The sequence below is a fragment of the Lepidochelys kempii genome, chromosome 8 (assembly GCF_965140285.1).
Source record: "Lepidochelys kempii isolate rLepKem1 chromosome 8, rLepKem1.hap1, whole genome shotgun sequence".
In the NCBI taxonomy this organism is placed as follows: Eukaryota; Metazoa; Chordata; order Testudines; family Cheloniidae; genus Lepidochelys; species Lepidochelys kempii.
Window position 1 is genome coordinate 41,216,242 of NC_136387.1, and position 15,147 is coordinate 41,231,388.

Consider the following 15,147-nt stretch of genomic DNA (forward strand, 5'->3'; position numbering starts at 1 on the left):
GGACCCTGGTCGTCGGCGGGATTGAACTGGGGCTTAGTGCATGAGCCTCTACCACAGACTCATTTAACTCTCTCTCTAAGTGGTCTCTGTGCCACTAGATGGGACACAACACGTCACCCAGAAGGTGTTTTTGTTAAACAGGCACTGGAGAAACCTGGATAATCTGGAGACTCTGCAAATAATGTGAGATCATAAACCAAGGTTCAGCAATGATACATCTTTCCACACACACTGCCTCAGAAAGGAGCACTGCCAGGGTACAAGCAAACCATAACCTACATGGTCCTACAGCCCACACAATGGCACAGCATGGGCATTGTGCCATGGTTTTCCTGTGTCTAACAGACCTTCCCCTGGGCTGGCTCCTGCCTGCCTGGGTAAGTCAGGGAGATACAGTGTTTCTTGTCTCTCCCTGTGCTTACCCTAGAGGTGACACAGGGACCCCCAGCCATGAGCCTCAAGCATCTAAACATGTAGGGAGTTGGCAACTGCAGGAGAGAGCAGATACACACTCACACAAGGACATGTACTCTAGTCCAGGGAGTGTTTGTCCCCTCAGCCCCCATTCCTGGGTATACAGGTCACACCCACATAGGCCTAAGGCCTTGGTAATAAAGCACTGCTGAGCAGGGCCTGCACATTAGTGCTTTGGGAGCCACATGGAAAGAACACAATGCACACTTGATGCTTTAACCCTTAACGTTGCCATTGACTTTGAGTGTCAGGAAACCTGTCTCCAGGGGCTCATGCGCTGATGGTGGCTGAGTAGATGATGTGTTTTGATGCTCAAACTAGTGGTGGCTGGAATTACCGGTGCTGAATTAGACAGTGGGTACAGGTGAGGACCGCAGACAGCTCTTGGCAACAATGTTTCATGCCAAGGAGTGCTTTGCTGGCATGCATCCCCAGAGTCCCAGAAGACCTGCCAGCTCCCCACTCAGAGCTAAGCACACTGAGGGACCAGAGAGGAGGAGCAGGCTAAGGCGGGAGACGTAGCTCTTTTGTGGCTCTCAGTCGCACAAGTAGTTGGGCTGACCAAGTCGAGGTAGAAGTGAGATTTGAGGAAGTGGCAGTAAGAATCCTTCTCCATGAGGATGAAGATTTTTCTCTGAGCCTCATTGAAGCACAACAGGGTGGGCTTGAGAACGTTGTGGCTGGTCACTTCCCATATGCAGGAAGGGAGGGAGAGATTAGCACAGGCTGGTCTGGATGCAGCCAGGCAAGGAATGGAGAGCCAGGGTTTGCTCCAGATATTTTCCCAGGTAGTCTGTTAAATGCACCTAGAAAGGGTTGGCTCTCACTGCAGAATCCACCCAGTCAGAACTCAGTGGAAGTAAAGGGGGGCTGCTTGGACCGCAGTGGGATCTCTGGCTACAAATGGGATTATTTGCATGAGTGGATCCCCAAGTCTGGGGTCGGGAAGGGTATTTCCCTTCTTTGGGACAGAGGGGCAGGGTGGCATGTCCCTGGGATAGATTCTTTCAGGTGCATGGAATGCACATGGGGAACCTCTGTTTGTCTGGTCCTCTTCTCCTTGTTTTGACATTTGGAGTGCATAAGGTGGGGACTGAGCCCATCTGAGAAGAGCTCATTTAAAGCAGTGAAAGTGCCATAGTTCAGCTGCACTTTTGACTTGCATTTTGTCCACACAGCAAAGCCCCTCCCCCACCTCTCTGAAGAGCCAGGGCCAAATTCTCAGGAGAAGTGCTGTTGTAGGGCCAGCTGCCCACTCTGCTTAGCCCTGAGGCTGAGGGTTCTGTAGAGGGTGCTCCATCTACTTCTCTAGTAGCCTGCAAAGAAATGAACTCATCGTAAATCATCCTGGCCTTGGGGCTAAGCTTGGCTGGCAATTTGGTTTTCTTGTACTCCTCGCAGCTCACCCAGAACTCAATATTCTCCTCACTGTACTCAGACTTGAGGAAAGCCCGGAAAGCAGCCAGCCCACCTGCAGATGGGGTGAAAGCAATAGGAAGCAGGTGAGTCCCCTTGGCTGCTAGCTTCTCTTAGCTGTGTTAGGGTGATCCCAAGTAGCCAATGGGCTGCTGCCCAGAAATCCGCAGACAGCAGCTCCTCACTGCAGAGGCTGCGTGTTTGGCTTGGTCTTCCTCTTGGGATTTCCAGAGCTGGTAAATGGCTGGCACAGTGAGGCCTCAAGGGGCAGGCAAATAGCATGGCCCCTCAGGCACCAACTCCCAAGCAGTGACCTTTCCTGGGGCAGCCAACAGGAGCACACAGATAGACCCTGTCCCAGCCGATCCCAGGCAGGCCATTAATGCACAGTGTGTGATTCCAGGCCTGGGAACCTCTCTGGCTTGGTGGCACAGAGCCCAGGGGCTGCAGCGCAGGGTGAGAGGGGCTTGTACTTGAGCAGCTGGAGATATGTCCATCACTGCCTGACCTTCGTGTCACCCATGACAAGCTTTACCCTGAGAACAAACTTCAGGAAGGCCTGGAGCTGCACGTGTCCTGGCTGCATGCCCACAATAGGCCAACAGGGGTGAATTCTGTGGAACTGGCCCCAGGAAAACAACCAGAGCTGAGCGCTGGGACAAGCTTGTGAGGCCAGGAAACAAGATTGGCCAAATTCACTCTGGTTTAACGCAGCTAACTTCAATGGAATTGCATCAGGGACGACTATGGCCCAACATTTGCCTTCTTTCAGGGTGAATAGGACAGAAATGTGAGACGTGCTGGGGTCAGCAGCAGAGCTGACACTGACCACAGTCTGGGACCAAGGCAGAGCCACTCCCTCCATGTTTGGGAAATTGTGGGTCCCTTGAGTTCCCCACACAGCCTGAGGATGAGATTTCATGTGTTCCCAACTTCCTTAGAGCATGTGCTGCTTTACCAATAAGGGATAGTTCAGCGCGAATGCCATGGTCTGTTCTCATAGCCACCAACAGGTCTTGAGTCTGCCTTCTGCCAAGTCTACATGCAGTGGAACCTGTCTCCACTCCAGCTCCACTGCCCTCTGTGCCTGTGACCTTCCCTAGCCTGGAGTTGTACCATGCGGCACCAGCCTAGGATCACTCATCATACCAAATAGTCAACAGTACAGAATATGTTCTCTCCCCAGATCCCTCCAGCACAGTGGCCCCATCTACTTACTGTTATGATGTAACAGGTTCTCCAAACAGTCAGCCCATTTCTGGACTTTCTTGTGGCTAACTCTAGGAGGGGACAAAGGGATAGATGGAGTGTGGAGTTGACTAGGACTTTTGCTTAGCCCTCTAGTACATCACCACCAGGACTTCTATCCCTAAATGCACTGACCCATTCCACATCACTGGGATGAACACCCCTCCTGTGGCTATCACTGATCTTCTGAGTTCAGGTAGAGATCTATGGAGAGTCTAGTTCACGTGCACAACACAGCACACACCACCAGAAGGGGCTGGGGAAATTTCCCCAGGGATGGTCCGTATGGACTTGAGTAGAGTTTGGGGTTGTTTGCCTCTCTCAGGAGCACTGAGTAGAGATTGGCCTTTAGGTTCAAGTCAGTGAATCCAAATGGGTGATTTCCTGAGACTGTAGGGGGTACTGTTAATTTGGCTAAAGGCACAAAGAACGTAGAATTGACACACCACAATAGGCCAATGGTCCAAGAGTCCTGCATGCTGCATCCTTTGTCCTGGGATGTACCATAACCTCCTAGCCCTGCATGCTGCCTGCTCTGTATCAGGACATATGTACTGCCCCCCTCTGTCCTGAGATGTATCATATCCACCTAGCCCTGTGTGTTGCCTGCTGCATCCTGGGACTAGGGTTGCCAATTTTGGTTGGATGTATTCCTGGAGATGTAATCACATGACATAATCTTTAATTAAAGATTAATCTTTAATTTCTGGAGACTCCTGGCCAATCCTGGAAGGTTGTCAACCCTACCTAGGATGTACCATCTCCATCTAGCCCTTTGTGCTGCCTCCTTCAGTTCTGGGACGTACCATAACCATCCAGCCCTGTGTACTGCCTGCTACTGTCCTGCTGTGGCACCACCAGGAATGCTAGTGAACTACTGTAACGAAGGAGCAAACGCTCCCTTCAGCATCAGGTCCTGCCATTCCTGCCGCTGGCTTTTCTCTTACCTCTGGGCTGGAGCCATTTTCTCCTTCTTGCTGTGGGAAGAGCTGTGCTCGCATGAATCAGGCTTCTGCAGTAAGAAATCCAGATGATGCTTCATATCTTTTGCACTGGAAGAAACAAACCAAGAAACCATTGATATAGGCTATTATTATTAAGAGCCAAAAGGCAGGGTCTTTATGCAAAATCAAACAGCTTATGGGCAAGGTTCTGTGGCCTGTAATGTGCAGGCGGTCAGACTATTTGATCATGATGGTCCCCTTCTGATCTTAAAGTCTATGAGCTTAGAACTCCTGAGTGTTACGGGCCCATTTCAGCTCTGCATGTTCAACTCTGATGCATCACTTCTCAGTGTGCACTTCTTCTCTTTTGGACAAATAGCATTAACATAGGAATTGAAGCAAGTGGGATCTTATATTCAGTGAACTAGACTTTCAACAGTATAACAAATATGATCAGTGGAGCTTATAATGAGTTGCTTGATTAGCTGCCTGTTAGGAGATCACTGCAATAGAAGAGGTTTTATTTGCTATTATTTCATGTGAAATATAAAATGTAGTTATACTCAGAAAAGGATTACAATTATGTAACAAAGGCCCTTTCATCAGCTCTGTGCATATTCAAGGCCAATCTACCTGTTTATTGACAAAGCAGGTCTGACACTGTTACTTTACTTACTTGGCTTCCCAGAATCCTACCAGATGAGCATTCTGGATACGCTAATGAGCTGATCCTCACAACACCCTGTGAAATGGAGGCACGGAGCTTCTAAAGTGTCACAAAGGGAATCTGTGAAAGGCCAGGAAATGAACTCAGAACTTCTGCATCCTAACAGCAAGGCTGCCCTTCCACTTTGCTGAGCCAATTCATTGATAGCAGAGCAAGCTGAGTTCCATCCTGATTGGAGCCCCATCAAAAGAATTAGCTGATTGCAGAATCTCTGGGCTTCAGCACCTCAACATCACTCCAGATTTGGGCTTTTATTACTGAGGTTGATGTGTGCAGTAGAATAAATAGAAAAAGAGTACTTGTGGCACCTTAGAGACTAACAAATTTATTTGAGCATAAGCTTTCATGAGCTACAGCTCACTTCATTGGATGTATGCAGTGGAAAATATAGTGGAGAGATTTATATACACAGAAAACATGAAACAATGTGTGTTACCATACACACTGTAACCAGAGTGATCAGGTTAGGTGAGCTATTACCAGCAGGAGAGTGTGGGGGGGAGGGGGGAACCTTTTGTAGTGTTAATCAAGGAGTCTGGTTTTGAAGTTTTTTTTGTTGAAGAATTGCCCCTTTTAAGTCTGTAATCGAGTGACCAAAGAGATTGAAATGTTCTCCGATGAGAGACTGCTGAATTGGAATTAATTTACAAAGTGGATACAATTAACTTAGGCTTGAATAAAGACTGGGAGTGAATCTGTCATTACACAAAGTAAAACTATTTCCCCATCTTTATTCCCCCCCCCCCCCTTGCTGTTCCTCAGACATTCTTGTCAACTGCTGGAAATGGCCCACCTTGATTATCATTACAAAAGGTTCCCCCCCCACCCCTGCTCTCCTGCTGGTAACAGCTCACCTTACCTGATCACTCTCATTACAGTGTGTATGGTAACGCCCATTATTTCATGTTCTCTGTGTATATAAATCTCCCCCTGTATTTTCCACTGAATGCATCCGATGAAGTGAGCTGTAGCTCATGAAAGCTTATGCTCAAATAAATTTGTTAGTCTCTAAGGTGCCACAAGTACTCCTTTTCTTTTTGTGGATACAGACTGCTACTCTGAAATCTGTCAGAATAAATAAAGCCAGTTTCCTGTCCATCCAAGGCTGAGTGCACTTAGCGACCTTGCACTTTATAAACCTGTAGTGGGGTGGTCACCTCGCTCCTGCCCGGAGGGGTTAAAAGCAGCCTTGGGGGAGGGCTGTGGCTGGGGAAAGCTGAATGGAGAAGCAGCCTCAGCTCTGGTCACACCCCAGTCAGGCCCCAGCTGGCCCTTATAAGAGGGCAGTGGGCCAGGAGCAGACAGCCTCTCTTTGTCTCTAGAGGGAGAAGGGCCTGTGTGCTGGGAAGCTGAACAAAGTACCTGAGGGGAGCAGGGCAGGAGAATAGGGTAAGGGAGCTGGGGAGCTCCTGCCTGGAAAAGCCCCAGGCTGCAGCTTTGTCAAAGGCCAGAAAGGTGCAAGGGTGCAGCCCAGGGTAGGCAGAGGCAGCTGGTCCAGACTCCCTTTGCCTCTGATGATTGGCTTATACAGACTGCAGTTGGCCCCAGTGAAAGGTGGCTAGATGGTGACTGGCAGTAGCCACTGAGGCGAGGTGGGGATAGTGGGTGGGGGTTCCCCTGGGTGGGGAGACCTAGAGAGTGGGTGTACTGCCAGGGGGCATCACCTGAGGACAAGGGGCACAGAGGCCAGTGGCAGTGGGGCATCAGCCTTCAGAGGGCTCTCTGGGTCAAAAGATCTAATTCCCAGGATGACCGACAGGAGGTGCCGCAGGGGTGAGTCTTGCCTCGTTACAAAAACAAACTGTAAGTTGAAGGTCGCTGGTCAAATAAATGTAATGTTGTTTTTAGCCACTTTTTTCATCTGACCACATGCTAAAGGAAATAAAACAGCCAAACAAGTCATGTTAGCAAAACTAAATGATTGACGATCAAGCAGACTGACTGAGGAGAAGATAAAGTGGGGAGGGGGCACTTGCTGTAAGCAGAAGTGCTGTCACAAACATTGCTTCGGGGGTAATTCTGAAATAGGTTGTTATTATTTGGGTTCACTATATTTTTACTTTTACCATTAGCTCCACTTCAACACAGTGTTTGTCCTTTTTGTTCATCAACAGGGTTTGACTCCACAGCAGAGACCTTGCCTGCTTAGACTAATAGTCTTTAAGGTCAGAAGGGACCGGCATGATCATTTAGTTTGACCTTCTGCACATCGGAGGCCATAGAACCTCACACGTTTCTGAAATAGACCCTAACCCTCTGGCTGTGTTACTGAAGTCCTCAAATCATGGCTTAAAGACTTCAAGTTACAGAGAATCCACTGTTTACATTATTTTAAACCTGCAAGTGACCCATGCTCCACTCTGCAGAGGAAGGCAAAAAAACCCCAGGTCTCTGCCTATCCGATCTGGGGGAAAATTCCTTCCCCCAAATATGGTGATCAGTTAGACCCTGAGCATGTGGGCAAGACCTACCAGACAGAAGGGAAAAAATCCTCTGTAGTAACCAGGGGTCCAGTTTCATTCCAACCCTTCTCCACTGCTTGTAGGAGAAGTATGGGGTCCAGCATACCTGGGACTGTATAAATATGCCTATATCACCCTCGGTCCAACGGGCTGGTGAAGAGGTTCAATGGGACTCTAAAGATGATGCTGAAAACCTTTATGAACCAGCACTCACAGGACTGGAACAAGTATTTACCCTACCTGCTGTTCGCGTACAGGGAAGTGCCCCAGGAATCGACAGGGTTCTCCCCTTTTGACTTGCAGTATGGGAGGAGATTCAGGGGACCCCTGGACCTGATGAGAGATGAATGATAGGGAATGCCTTCAGCAATGGAGAATCAGGGGTGGAGTATGTACTGACTTTCCGGGAAAAGGTCACTGAGCTCATGGGCTTGGCGAGGGAGAATCTAGCCAGAGTCCAAAGGAGGCAGAAGGTCTGGTATGACCATACAGTGCGATCAGTTGTTTGGCAGGCAGGCTCAGATCAACTGTGTCCTGCCTCCCTGTTCAAGTAGGGGGTGAGTGAGTCTCACCAAAAGAAGAAGGAAAAAAAAAAAAAGCCTTAGTGTTAGGCATGGGTGGGAGTGCGCGGCTAGCAGCAGCAGCAGCACAGCCAGCCCCTGCTCACCTAGGGCTGTCCCACACCTCTTGGGCTGATGATCATGTCATACACATGTATGGTTGCTCCCTGCCAGCCAGGCTTGACTCTGGCCCCAGCAGGCATCAGGTGACCCAAGGGAGCCCAGCTAGGCTAGGTCTGGGTGCAGTGGTTGATTAGGGGAGGAGACGCCCTGGAACCCCGGCAGGAGCTGCGCTGGGGTGGGTGGGGAAGGAGAAGCCCAGGATCCTGGCGTGAGCCTTGCTGGGGGGGAGGAGAAGCCCTGGATCCCAGCAGGAACCACGGGGGTAGGGGGAGAGGAGCCATGTTGGGAGGGGGGAGGAGAAGCCCTGGACCCTGGCAGGACCTGCACGGGGGGGGGGAGAGAGTGGGGGGATGAGAAGCTCCGGACCCCAGCAGGAGCCGCACTGGGGTGGGGAGAAGAAGCCCTGGACCCTGGCAAAAGATGTGGGGCTGAAGTCTCCTGCTCTGGAGCCCCAGCCACCCTAGTGGCAGAAGCTGCAGGGCTGAAGCCCCGACCCCACTCTGTGCGGAGCTGGCCTGAGCCCCTCTCTCTCCTGTCCCCCCTGTGTGGACCTGGCTTTCACTCTCAGGCTGTGGAGAAATTAAGCCCAAATCTACTCACATTGGTATCTCCATTTTCCCCATCATCACACAGCCATGAATGGATTTAGCCTAGGAGGCAGGGTCAGTATTGGCCCCATTTGGCTTGTGCGATCTAGGGTACACAGAGGTGAAGTGACTTTCCCAAGACTAAGCAGGGAGTCTGGCAGAGCAGAGAATCAAACCCAGAACACCTGAGCCTGAGGCCTGTGCCTTAACCACTAGGCAACCTTCCCACCCAAGGAGGGGAAACCTTCTCTGCCACTTTGAGTGTGTGTGTGGGAGCAGCTACTAGACAGAGCCGTCAGGAGGTAGGGAGAAGAGAGAGATGGGAAAAGGGACATGGGTGGGAAGCAAGAAGGGGGAAACATCAGGAAGGGGAGGAAGGACGTAGAGAAGAAACAAGAGAAAGGGAAAGGGGCAGGGAGAGTGACAGGGAGAGGAGAAAGAGGAAGGGAGAGGGGAAAGACACTCCACTGCTTGTCCCTCCCATCCATCTTCTTCCCACAGCCATCAGTGGCCCTCAGCTCCCAAACAGGCCCTAAGCAGGTGTGAAGCCCAGAGTGAATGTAATGTCTTTACACTGGGATTTTAGTGAAGACAGCTTGTAGAGGAGTATAATGATTTAACTATACTGTAATTCATGATAATGTAATGATATATTTCACTACTATTTTAATAATGTTTACATTGTTAAGATGCCAATGATAGACATTCAATAACAGAATATGAAAGAAGTGTATAAATATGCTGAAAATTGCCAGTTTTGGGGGGAGGCTGAGCCCCCCAAACACACACACCTCACCTTCAATGCAGGAGGGGGCAGAAAGGAGTAAGCCATGGGCAGGAGATGCTCAGGGAGAGGACCTAAGGAAGGGAGCAGAAGGGGGGCAGGAAGAGGTGGAGTGGGGCAGAGTGAGGGCAGGGTCTTGGGGAAGGGGGCGGAGCTGGGATGGGGCACCCACCAGCAAAACCAAAAGTCAGCACCTATGCTTTGAGACTGTGCACTCTCCATGCAATTCCTGAAGATCAAAAGATGAGTACATTGGTTGCAAAAGTGACTGGGAGAGCTCTGTACATATTCAGTAAGATGCCAACTGATGATGCTTCAAACTATGGTAAATTTAAGGAACTGGTTTTGAAACAGTTCCAGATTACACCTGAAACCTATAGGGTAAAATTGAGGAGTTTTAAGAGGGGATCTGGATTAAGTAATGTGGCCTATGTAAATGAAATGAGGGATTTGTTAGACAAGTGGGTGAGGGGAAAAGGCATTACAAGCTTTTGTCATAAACATAAAGGGAAGGGTAACAACCTTTATGTACGCAGTAACATAAAATTCCTCCTGGCCAGAGGTACAGAATCCCTTTACCTGTAAGGGGTTAAGAAGCTCAAATAACCTGGTTGGCACCTGACCAAAAAGACCAATAAGGAAAGAAGATACTTTAAAATCGGGGGGGAGGGGCGGAAGCAGTTTTGTTTGATCTCTCTTTGTTTGTTGCCTCTCTGGATAGAGAGGGAGAGACCAATCAAGAATCATAGAATATCAAGGTTGGAAGGGGCCTCAGGAGGTCATCTACTCCAACCCCCTGCTCAAAGCAGGACCAATCCCAATTAAATCATCCCAGCCAGGGCTTTGTCAAGCCTGACCTTAAAAACTTCTAAGGAAGGAGATTCTACCACCTCCCTAGGTAACGCATTCCAGTGTTTCACCACCCTCCTAGTGAAAAAGTTTTTCCTAATATCCAACCTAAACCTCCCCCACTGCAACTTGAGACCATTACTCCTTGTCCTGTCCTCTTCTACCACTGAGAATAGTCTAGAATCATCCTCTCTGGAACCACCTCTCAGGTAGTTGAAAGCAGCTATCAAATCCCCCCTCATTCTTCTCTTCTGCAGACTAAACAATCCCAGTTCCCTCAGTCTCTCCTCGTAAGTCATGTGTTCCAGACCCCTAATCATTTTTGTTGCCCTTCGCTGGACTCTCTCCAATTTATCCACATCCTTCTTTTAGTGTGGGGCCCAAAACTGGACACAGTACCCCAGAGGAGGCCTCACCAATGTCGAATAGAGGGGGACGATCACGTCCCTCGATCTGCACCATCAGAGACCATCTTCTGAAAAGATACCTGAAATGATATATAGATATAGTTACAGAAATTGTAAGTTAAGTCAGGAAATGCATTAGATTATCTTTTGTTTTGGCTTGTGAATTTTCCCTAAGCTAAGAGGTAATTTCATTCCTGCTTTGTAACTGAAAAGCAAAGTCAGAGGGGAATCCTCTGTGTTTTAAATCTTTTTATTTACCCTATAAAGTTACCTTCCATCTTGATTTTACAGGTATGATTCTTTTACTTTTTTAAAAAATAAATTTCTGCTATAGACCACTGGACCAGGGGGATGAGGTGGATGAGGCTTTCTTCTGGCAGCTCGCAGAACCTACTAGATTGCACGCCCTGGTTCTTATGGGTGACTTTAATTTTCCTGATATCTGCTGGGAGAGCAATACAGCAGTGCATAGACAATCCAGGAAGTTTTTGAAAGCATAGGGGACAATTTCCTGGTGCAAGTGCTAGAGGAGCCAAATGGGGGGGGAGCTTTTCTTGACCTGCTGCTCACAAACCGGGAAGAATTAGTGGGGGAAGCAAAAGTGGATGGGAATCTGGGAGGCAGTGACCATGAGTTGGTTGAGTTCAGGATCCTGACGCAGGGAAGAAAGGTAAGCAGCAGGATACGGACCCTGGACTTCAGGAAAGCAGACTTCGACTCCCTCAGGGAACAGATGGGTAAGATCCCCTGGGGGACTAACATGAAGGGGAAAGGAGTCCAGGAGAGCTGGCTGTATTTCAAAGAATCCCTGTTGAGGTTACAGGGACAAACCATCCCAATGTGTCGAAAGAATAGTAAATATGGCAGGTGACCAGCTTGGCTTAACGGTGAAATCCTAGCGGATCTTAAACATAAAAAAGAAGCTTACAAGCAGTGGAAGGTTGGACATATGACCAGGGAAGAGTATAAAAATATTGCTTGGGCATGTAGGAATGAAATCAGGAGGGCCAAATCGCACCTGGAGCTGCAGCTAGCAAGAGATGTCAAGAGTAACAAGAAGGGTTTCTTCAGGCATGTTGGCAACAAGAAGAAAGCCAAGGAAAGTGTGGGCCCCTTAATGAATGAGGGAGGCAACCTAGTGACAGAGGATGTGGAAAAAGCTAATGTACTCAATGCTTTTTTAGCCTCTGTCTTCACTAACAAGGTCAGCTCCCAGACTGCTGCGCTGGGCATCACAAAATGGGGAAGAGATGGCCAGCCCTCTGTGGAGAAAGAGGTGGTTAGGGACTATTTAGAAAAGCTGGATGTGCACAAGTCCATGGGGCCAGACGAGTTGCATCCGAGAGTGCTAAAGAAATTGGCGGCTGTGATTGCAGAGCCATTGGCCATTATCTTTGAAAACTTGTGGCGAACGGGGGAAGTCCCAGATGACTGGAAAAAGGCTAATGTAGTGCCAATCTTTAAAAAAGGGAAGAAGGAGGATCCTGGAAACTACAGGCCAGTCAGCCTCACCTCCGTCCCTGGAAAAAATCATGGAGCAGGTCCTCAAAGAATCAATCCTGAAGCACTTACATGAGAGGAAAGTGATCAGGAACAGTCAGCATGGATTGGACCAAGGGAAGGTCATGCCTGACTAATCTAATCGCCTTCTATGATGAGATTACTGGTTCAGTGGATGAAGGGAAAGCAGTGGATGTATTGTTTCTTGACTTTAGCAAAGCTTTTGACATGGTCTCCCACAGTATTCTTGTCAGCAAGTTAAAGAAGTATGGGCTGGATGAATGCACTATAAGGTGAGTAGAAAGTTGGCTGGATTGTCGTGCTCAGCGGGTAATGATCAATGGCTCCATGTCTAGTTGGCAGCCGGTGTCAAGTGGAGTGCCCCAGGGGTCGGTCCTGGGGCCGGTTTTGTTCAATATCTTCATAAATGATCTGGAGGATGGTGTGGATTGCACTCTCAGCAAATTTGCGGATGATACTAAACTGGGAGGAGTGGTAGATACGCTGGAGGGGAGGGATAGGATACAGAAGGACCTAGACAAATTGGAGGATTGGGCCAAAAGAAATCTGATGAGGTTCAATAAGGATAAGTGCAGGGTCCTGCACTTAGGACGGAAGAACCCAATGCACAGCTACAGACTAGGGACCGAGTGGCTAGCAGCAGTTCTGCGGAAAAGGACCTAGGGGTTACAGTGGACGAGAAGCTGGATATGAGTCAGCAGTGTGCCCTTGTTGCCAAGAAGGCCAATGGCATTTTGGGATGTATAAGTAGGGGCATAGCGAGCAGATCGAGGGACGTGATCGTCCCCCTCTATTCGACATTGGTGAGGCCTCATCTGGAGTACTGTGTCCAGTTTTGGGCCCCACACTACAAGAAGGATGTGGATAAATTGGAGAGAGTCCAGCGAAGGGCAACAAAAATGATTAGGGGTCTGGAACACATGACTTATGAGGAGAGGCTGAGGGAACTGGGATTGTTTAGTCTGCAGAAGAGAAGAATGAGGGGGGATTTGATAGCTGCTTTCAACTACCTGAGAGGTGGTTCCAGAGAGGATGGTTCTAGACTATTCTCAGTGGTAGAAGAGGACAGGACAAGGATTAATGGTCTCAAGTTGCAGTGGGGGAGGTTTAGGTTGGATATTAGGAAAAACTTTTTCACTAGGAGGGTGGTGAAACACTGGAATGCGTTACCTAGGGAGGTGGTAGAATCTCCTTCCTTAGAAGTTTTTAAGGTCAGGCTTGACAAAGCCCTGGCTGGGATGATTTAATTGGGATTGGTCCTGCTTTGAGCAGGGGGTTAGAGTAGATGACCTCTTGAGGTCCCTTCCAACCCTGATATTCTATGATTGTATGATTCTCCAGAGCATAGAAGAAGCAGGAGCCGAGATCCATCTCCCGAAGGAGGTGGATGCGGGATCAGACAAAGGCACCCCAGGCCTAATGGTCCTCGAGGGCCCAGAGCTCCTCCTGCTTCTCCTGGCATGCTCCGCAGAGGGATGAATCCTCGAGGCTGGCAGCCAGATGCCTCTCCAGCTCTAAGATGTCCAGTTCCAACTGCTTTATAGCTGCATCCCTCCATTGGCTGGCGCCCCGGGTGTAGTTGCAGCAGAAGAGCCGAGCACGCACCTTCCCCACGTCCCACTACTGCCGCGCTGAGGGAAAGGCAGAACTCCCAGAAAGATGCCACAAAGTCCACATCCTCCAACAAGCTGTTATTAAAGTGTCAATAGGCCAGCTCCGGCCTCTCTGTACAGAGAGAGGCCATCACTGTCGCTATGTGGTGATCTGAGAATGGGGCCGGCCGGATGCTGGAGGAGTGGGCCCATGAAAGATGACAGTGTGATAAGTGCGCCAACTGGGAGTGGTGCAAAGGTCGACAATCTGCTGAAGGAAGTCCGTGGTGGCCAGGCACTGCTCAGTCCCCGAGCAGTCCTGCTTATCAAGGGTGGTGTTAAAGTCCCTGCGCAGGACCAGGCACTAGTGAGGATCCAAGGAGCTGAGGAAGGTGGCCACCTGCTGATAAAAGTACAGCTGCTCAGGGCCCGATGTCGGGGCATAAACATTAACAAGGTTGACCACTAGCCCCTCCATGTGGACCTGGAGGTTCAGCAGGCGGCCCGGCACAGCCTCGGTGACCCCCAGCACCTCGGGCCATAGGTTGGGGGAGAACAGGGTAGCCTGCCCCCCCCTCCAGCTGCCAACATGATTCGGCGGCCAGAGCTGTTTGGGTCTTCTGCAGGAAAACCACAGAGTATCCCCCCTCCCGAAGGAAGGAAAACACCTGGCACCTGCAGAGACCCATCCTACAGCCCCAGGTGTTTAGTGTTGCAAAGATGATGGGTACCATGGGGACGTCTGGGGCCGGGGGGGATCCTCGCTGGCAGGGACTCTCACAGCCCCTGTTGGGCCACGCAACAAACCGTGACCCACCCCGTAGGCAAGCAAAGAGTCATGGAAGCTGCAGACTTGCTGGTAGGCTGAAGCGGCCTGCCTCCCAGTCCCTTTACCCTCCCCCATAAGGGGCCTCACAGCCTGGAGGATTCAATGGAAATCCCCCCATCACTGGAGAGCAAGCTGCACCCTGTTGCGGGACCCATGGACGTCTTCGAGAAACTCCTGAAGCTCTTCTCGCAGTGTATGGGGGGGGGTCACTGGCCCCCGGCCAGCCTCCAGCGGGGCCCCTGTTGAAGCCCCATGGCCTACCAAGATGGGGAGGCAGGGGGTGGACCCCTGGCATGGCACCCAATGTGCCAGCGCCACGCAGCCCGCCTCAGACCCTGGCTCAGTGGGGGGCAACGGAGGGAAAATAGCAGCCCCTAGGGGGTCGGGACAGGGAAACATGAAGGCCACTCCCTCGGGGGTCATCCTCCAGGAAGGAGAAGGAGACGGCCCCAGGGGTGGCAATAGCAGCACGGGAGGTGGAGGAGAGGGGGCCGGGATCAGCGTCAGGAGCAGGGTTGGGGAGAGGGGCAGAGTCAGAATCGGGGCCCTGGCAGCCAAGCTACCAGGGGGTGGCACCTCTCAGCCGGGCTCAGGGGTCTGTGGAATGGGAAGGGGACTCTCGAC

General features: G+C 50.3%; 1 protein-coding gene across 1 annotated transcript; it reads right to left on the reverse strand.

Moving 5' to 3' along the window:
* Nucleotides 1-943: 943 nt before the first annotated feature.
* RGS4 (regulator of G protein signaling 4) lies at nucleotides 944-4,183 on the reverse strand. The gene is made up of 4 exons (XM_073358184.1): nucleotides 4,086-4,183; nucleotides 3,109-3,170; nucleotides 1,778-1,945; nucleotides 944-1,188 (listed from the first exon to the last, which is right to left on the reverse strand). Exons 1-4 carry the CDS (start codon nucleotides 4,178-4,180, stop codon nucleotides 944-946), a joined length of 570 nt encoding a protein of 189 aa, XP_073214285.1. The 5' UTR covers nucleotides 4,181-4,183.
* Between the last annotated feature and the right edge of the window lie 10,964 nt (nucleotides 4,184-15,147).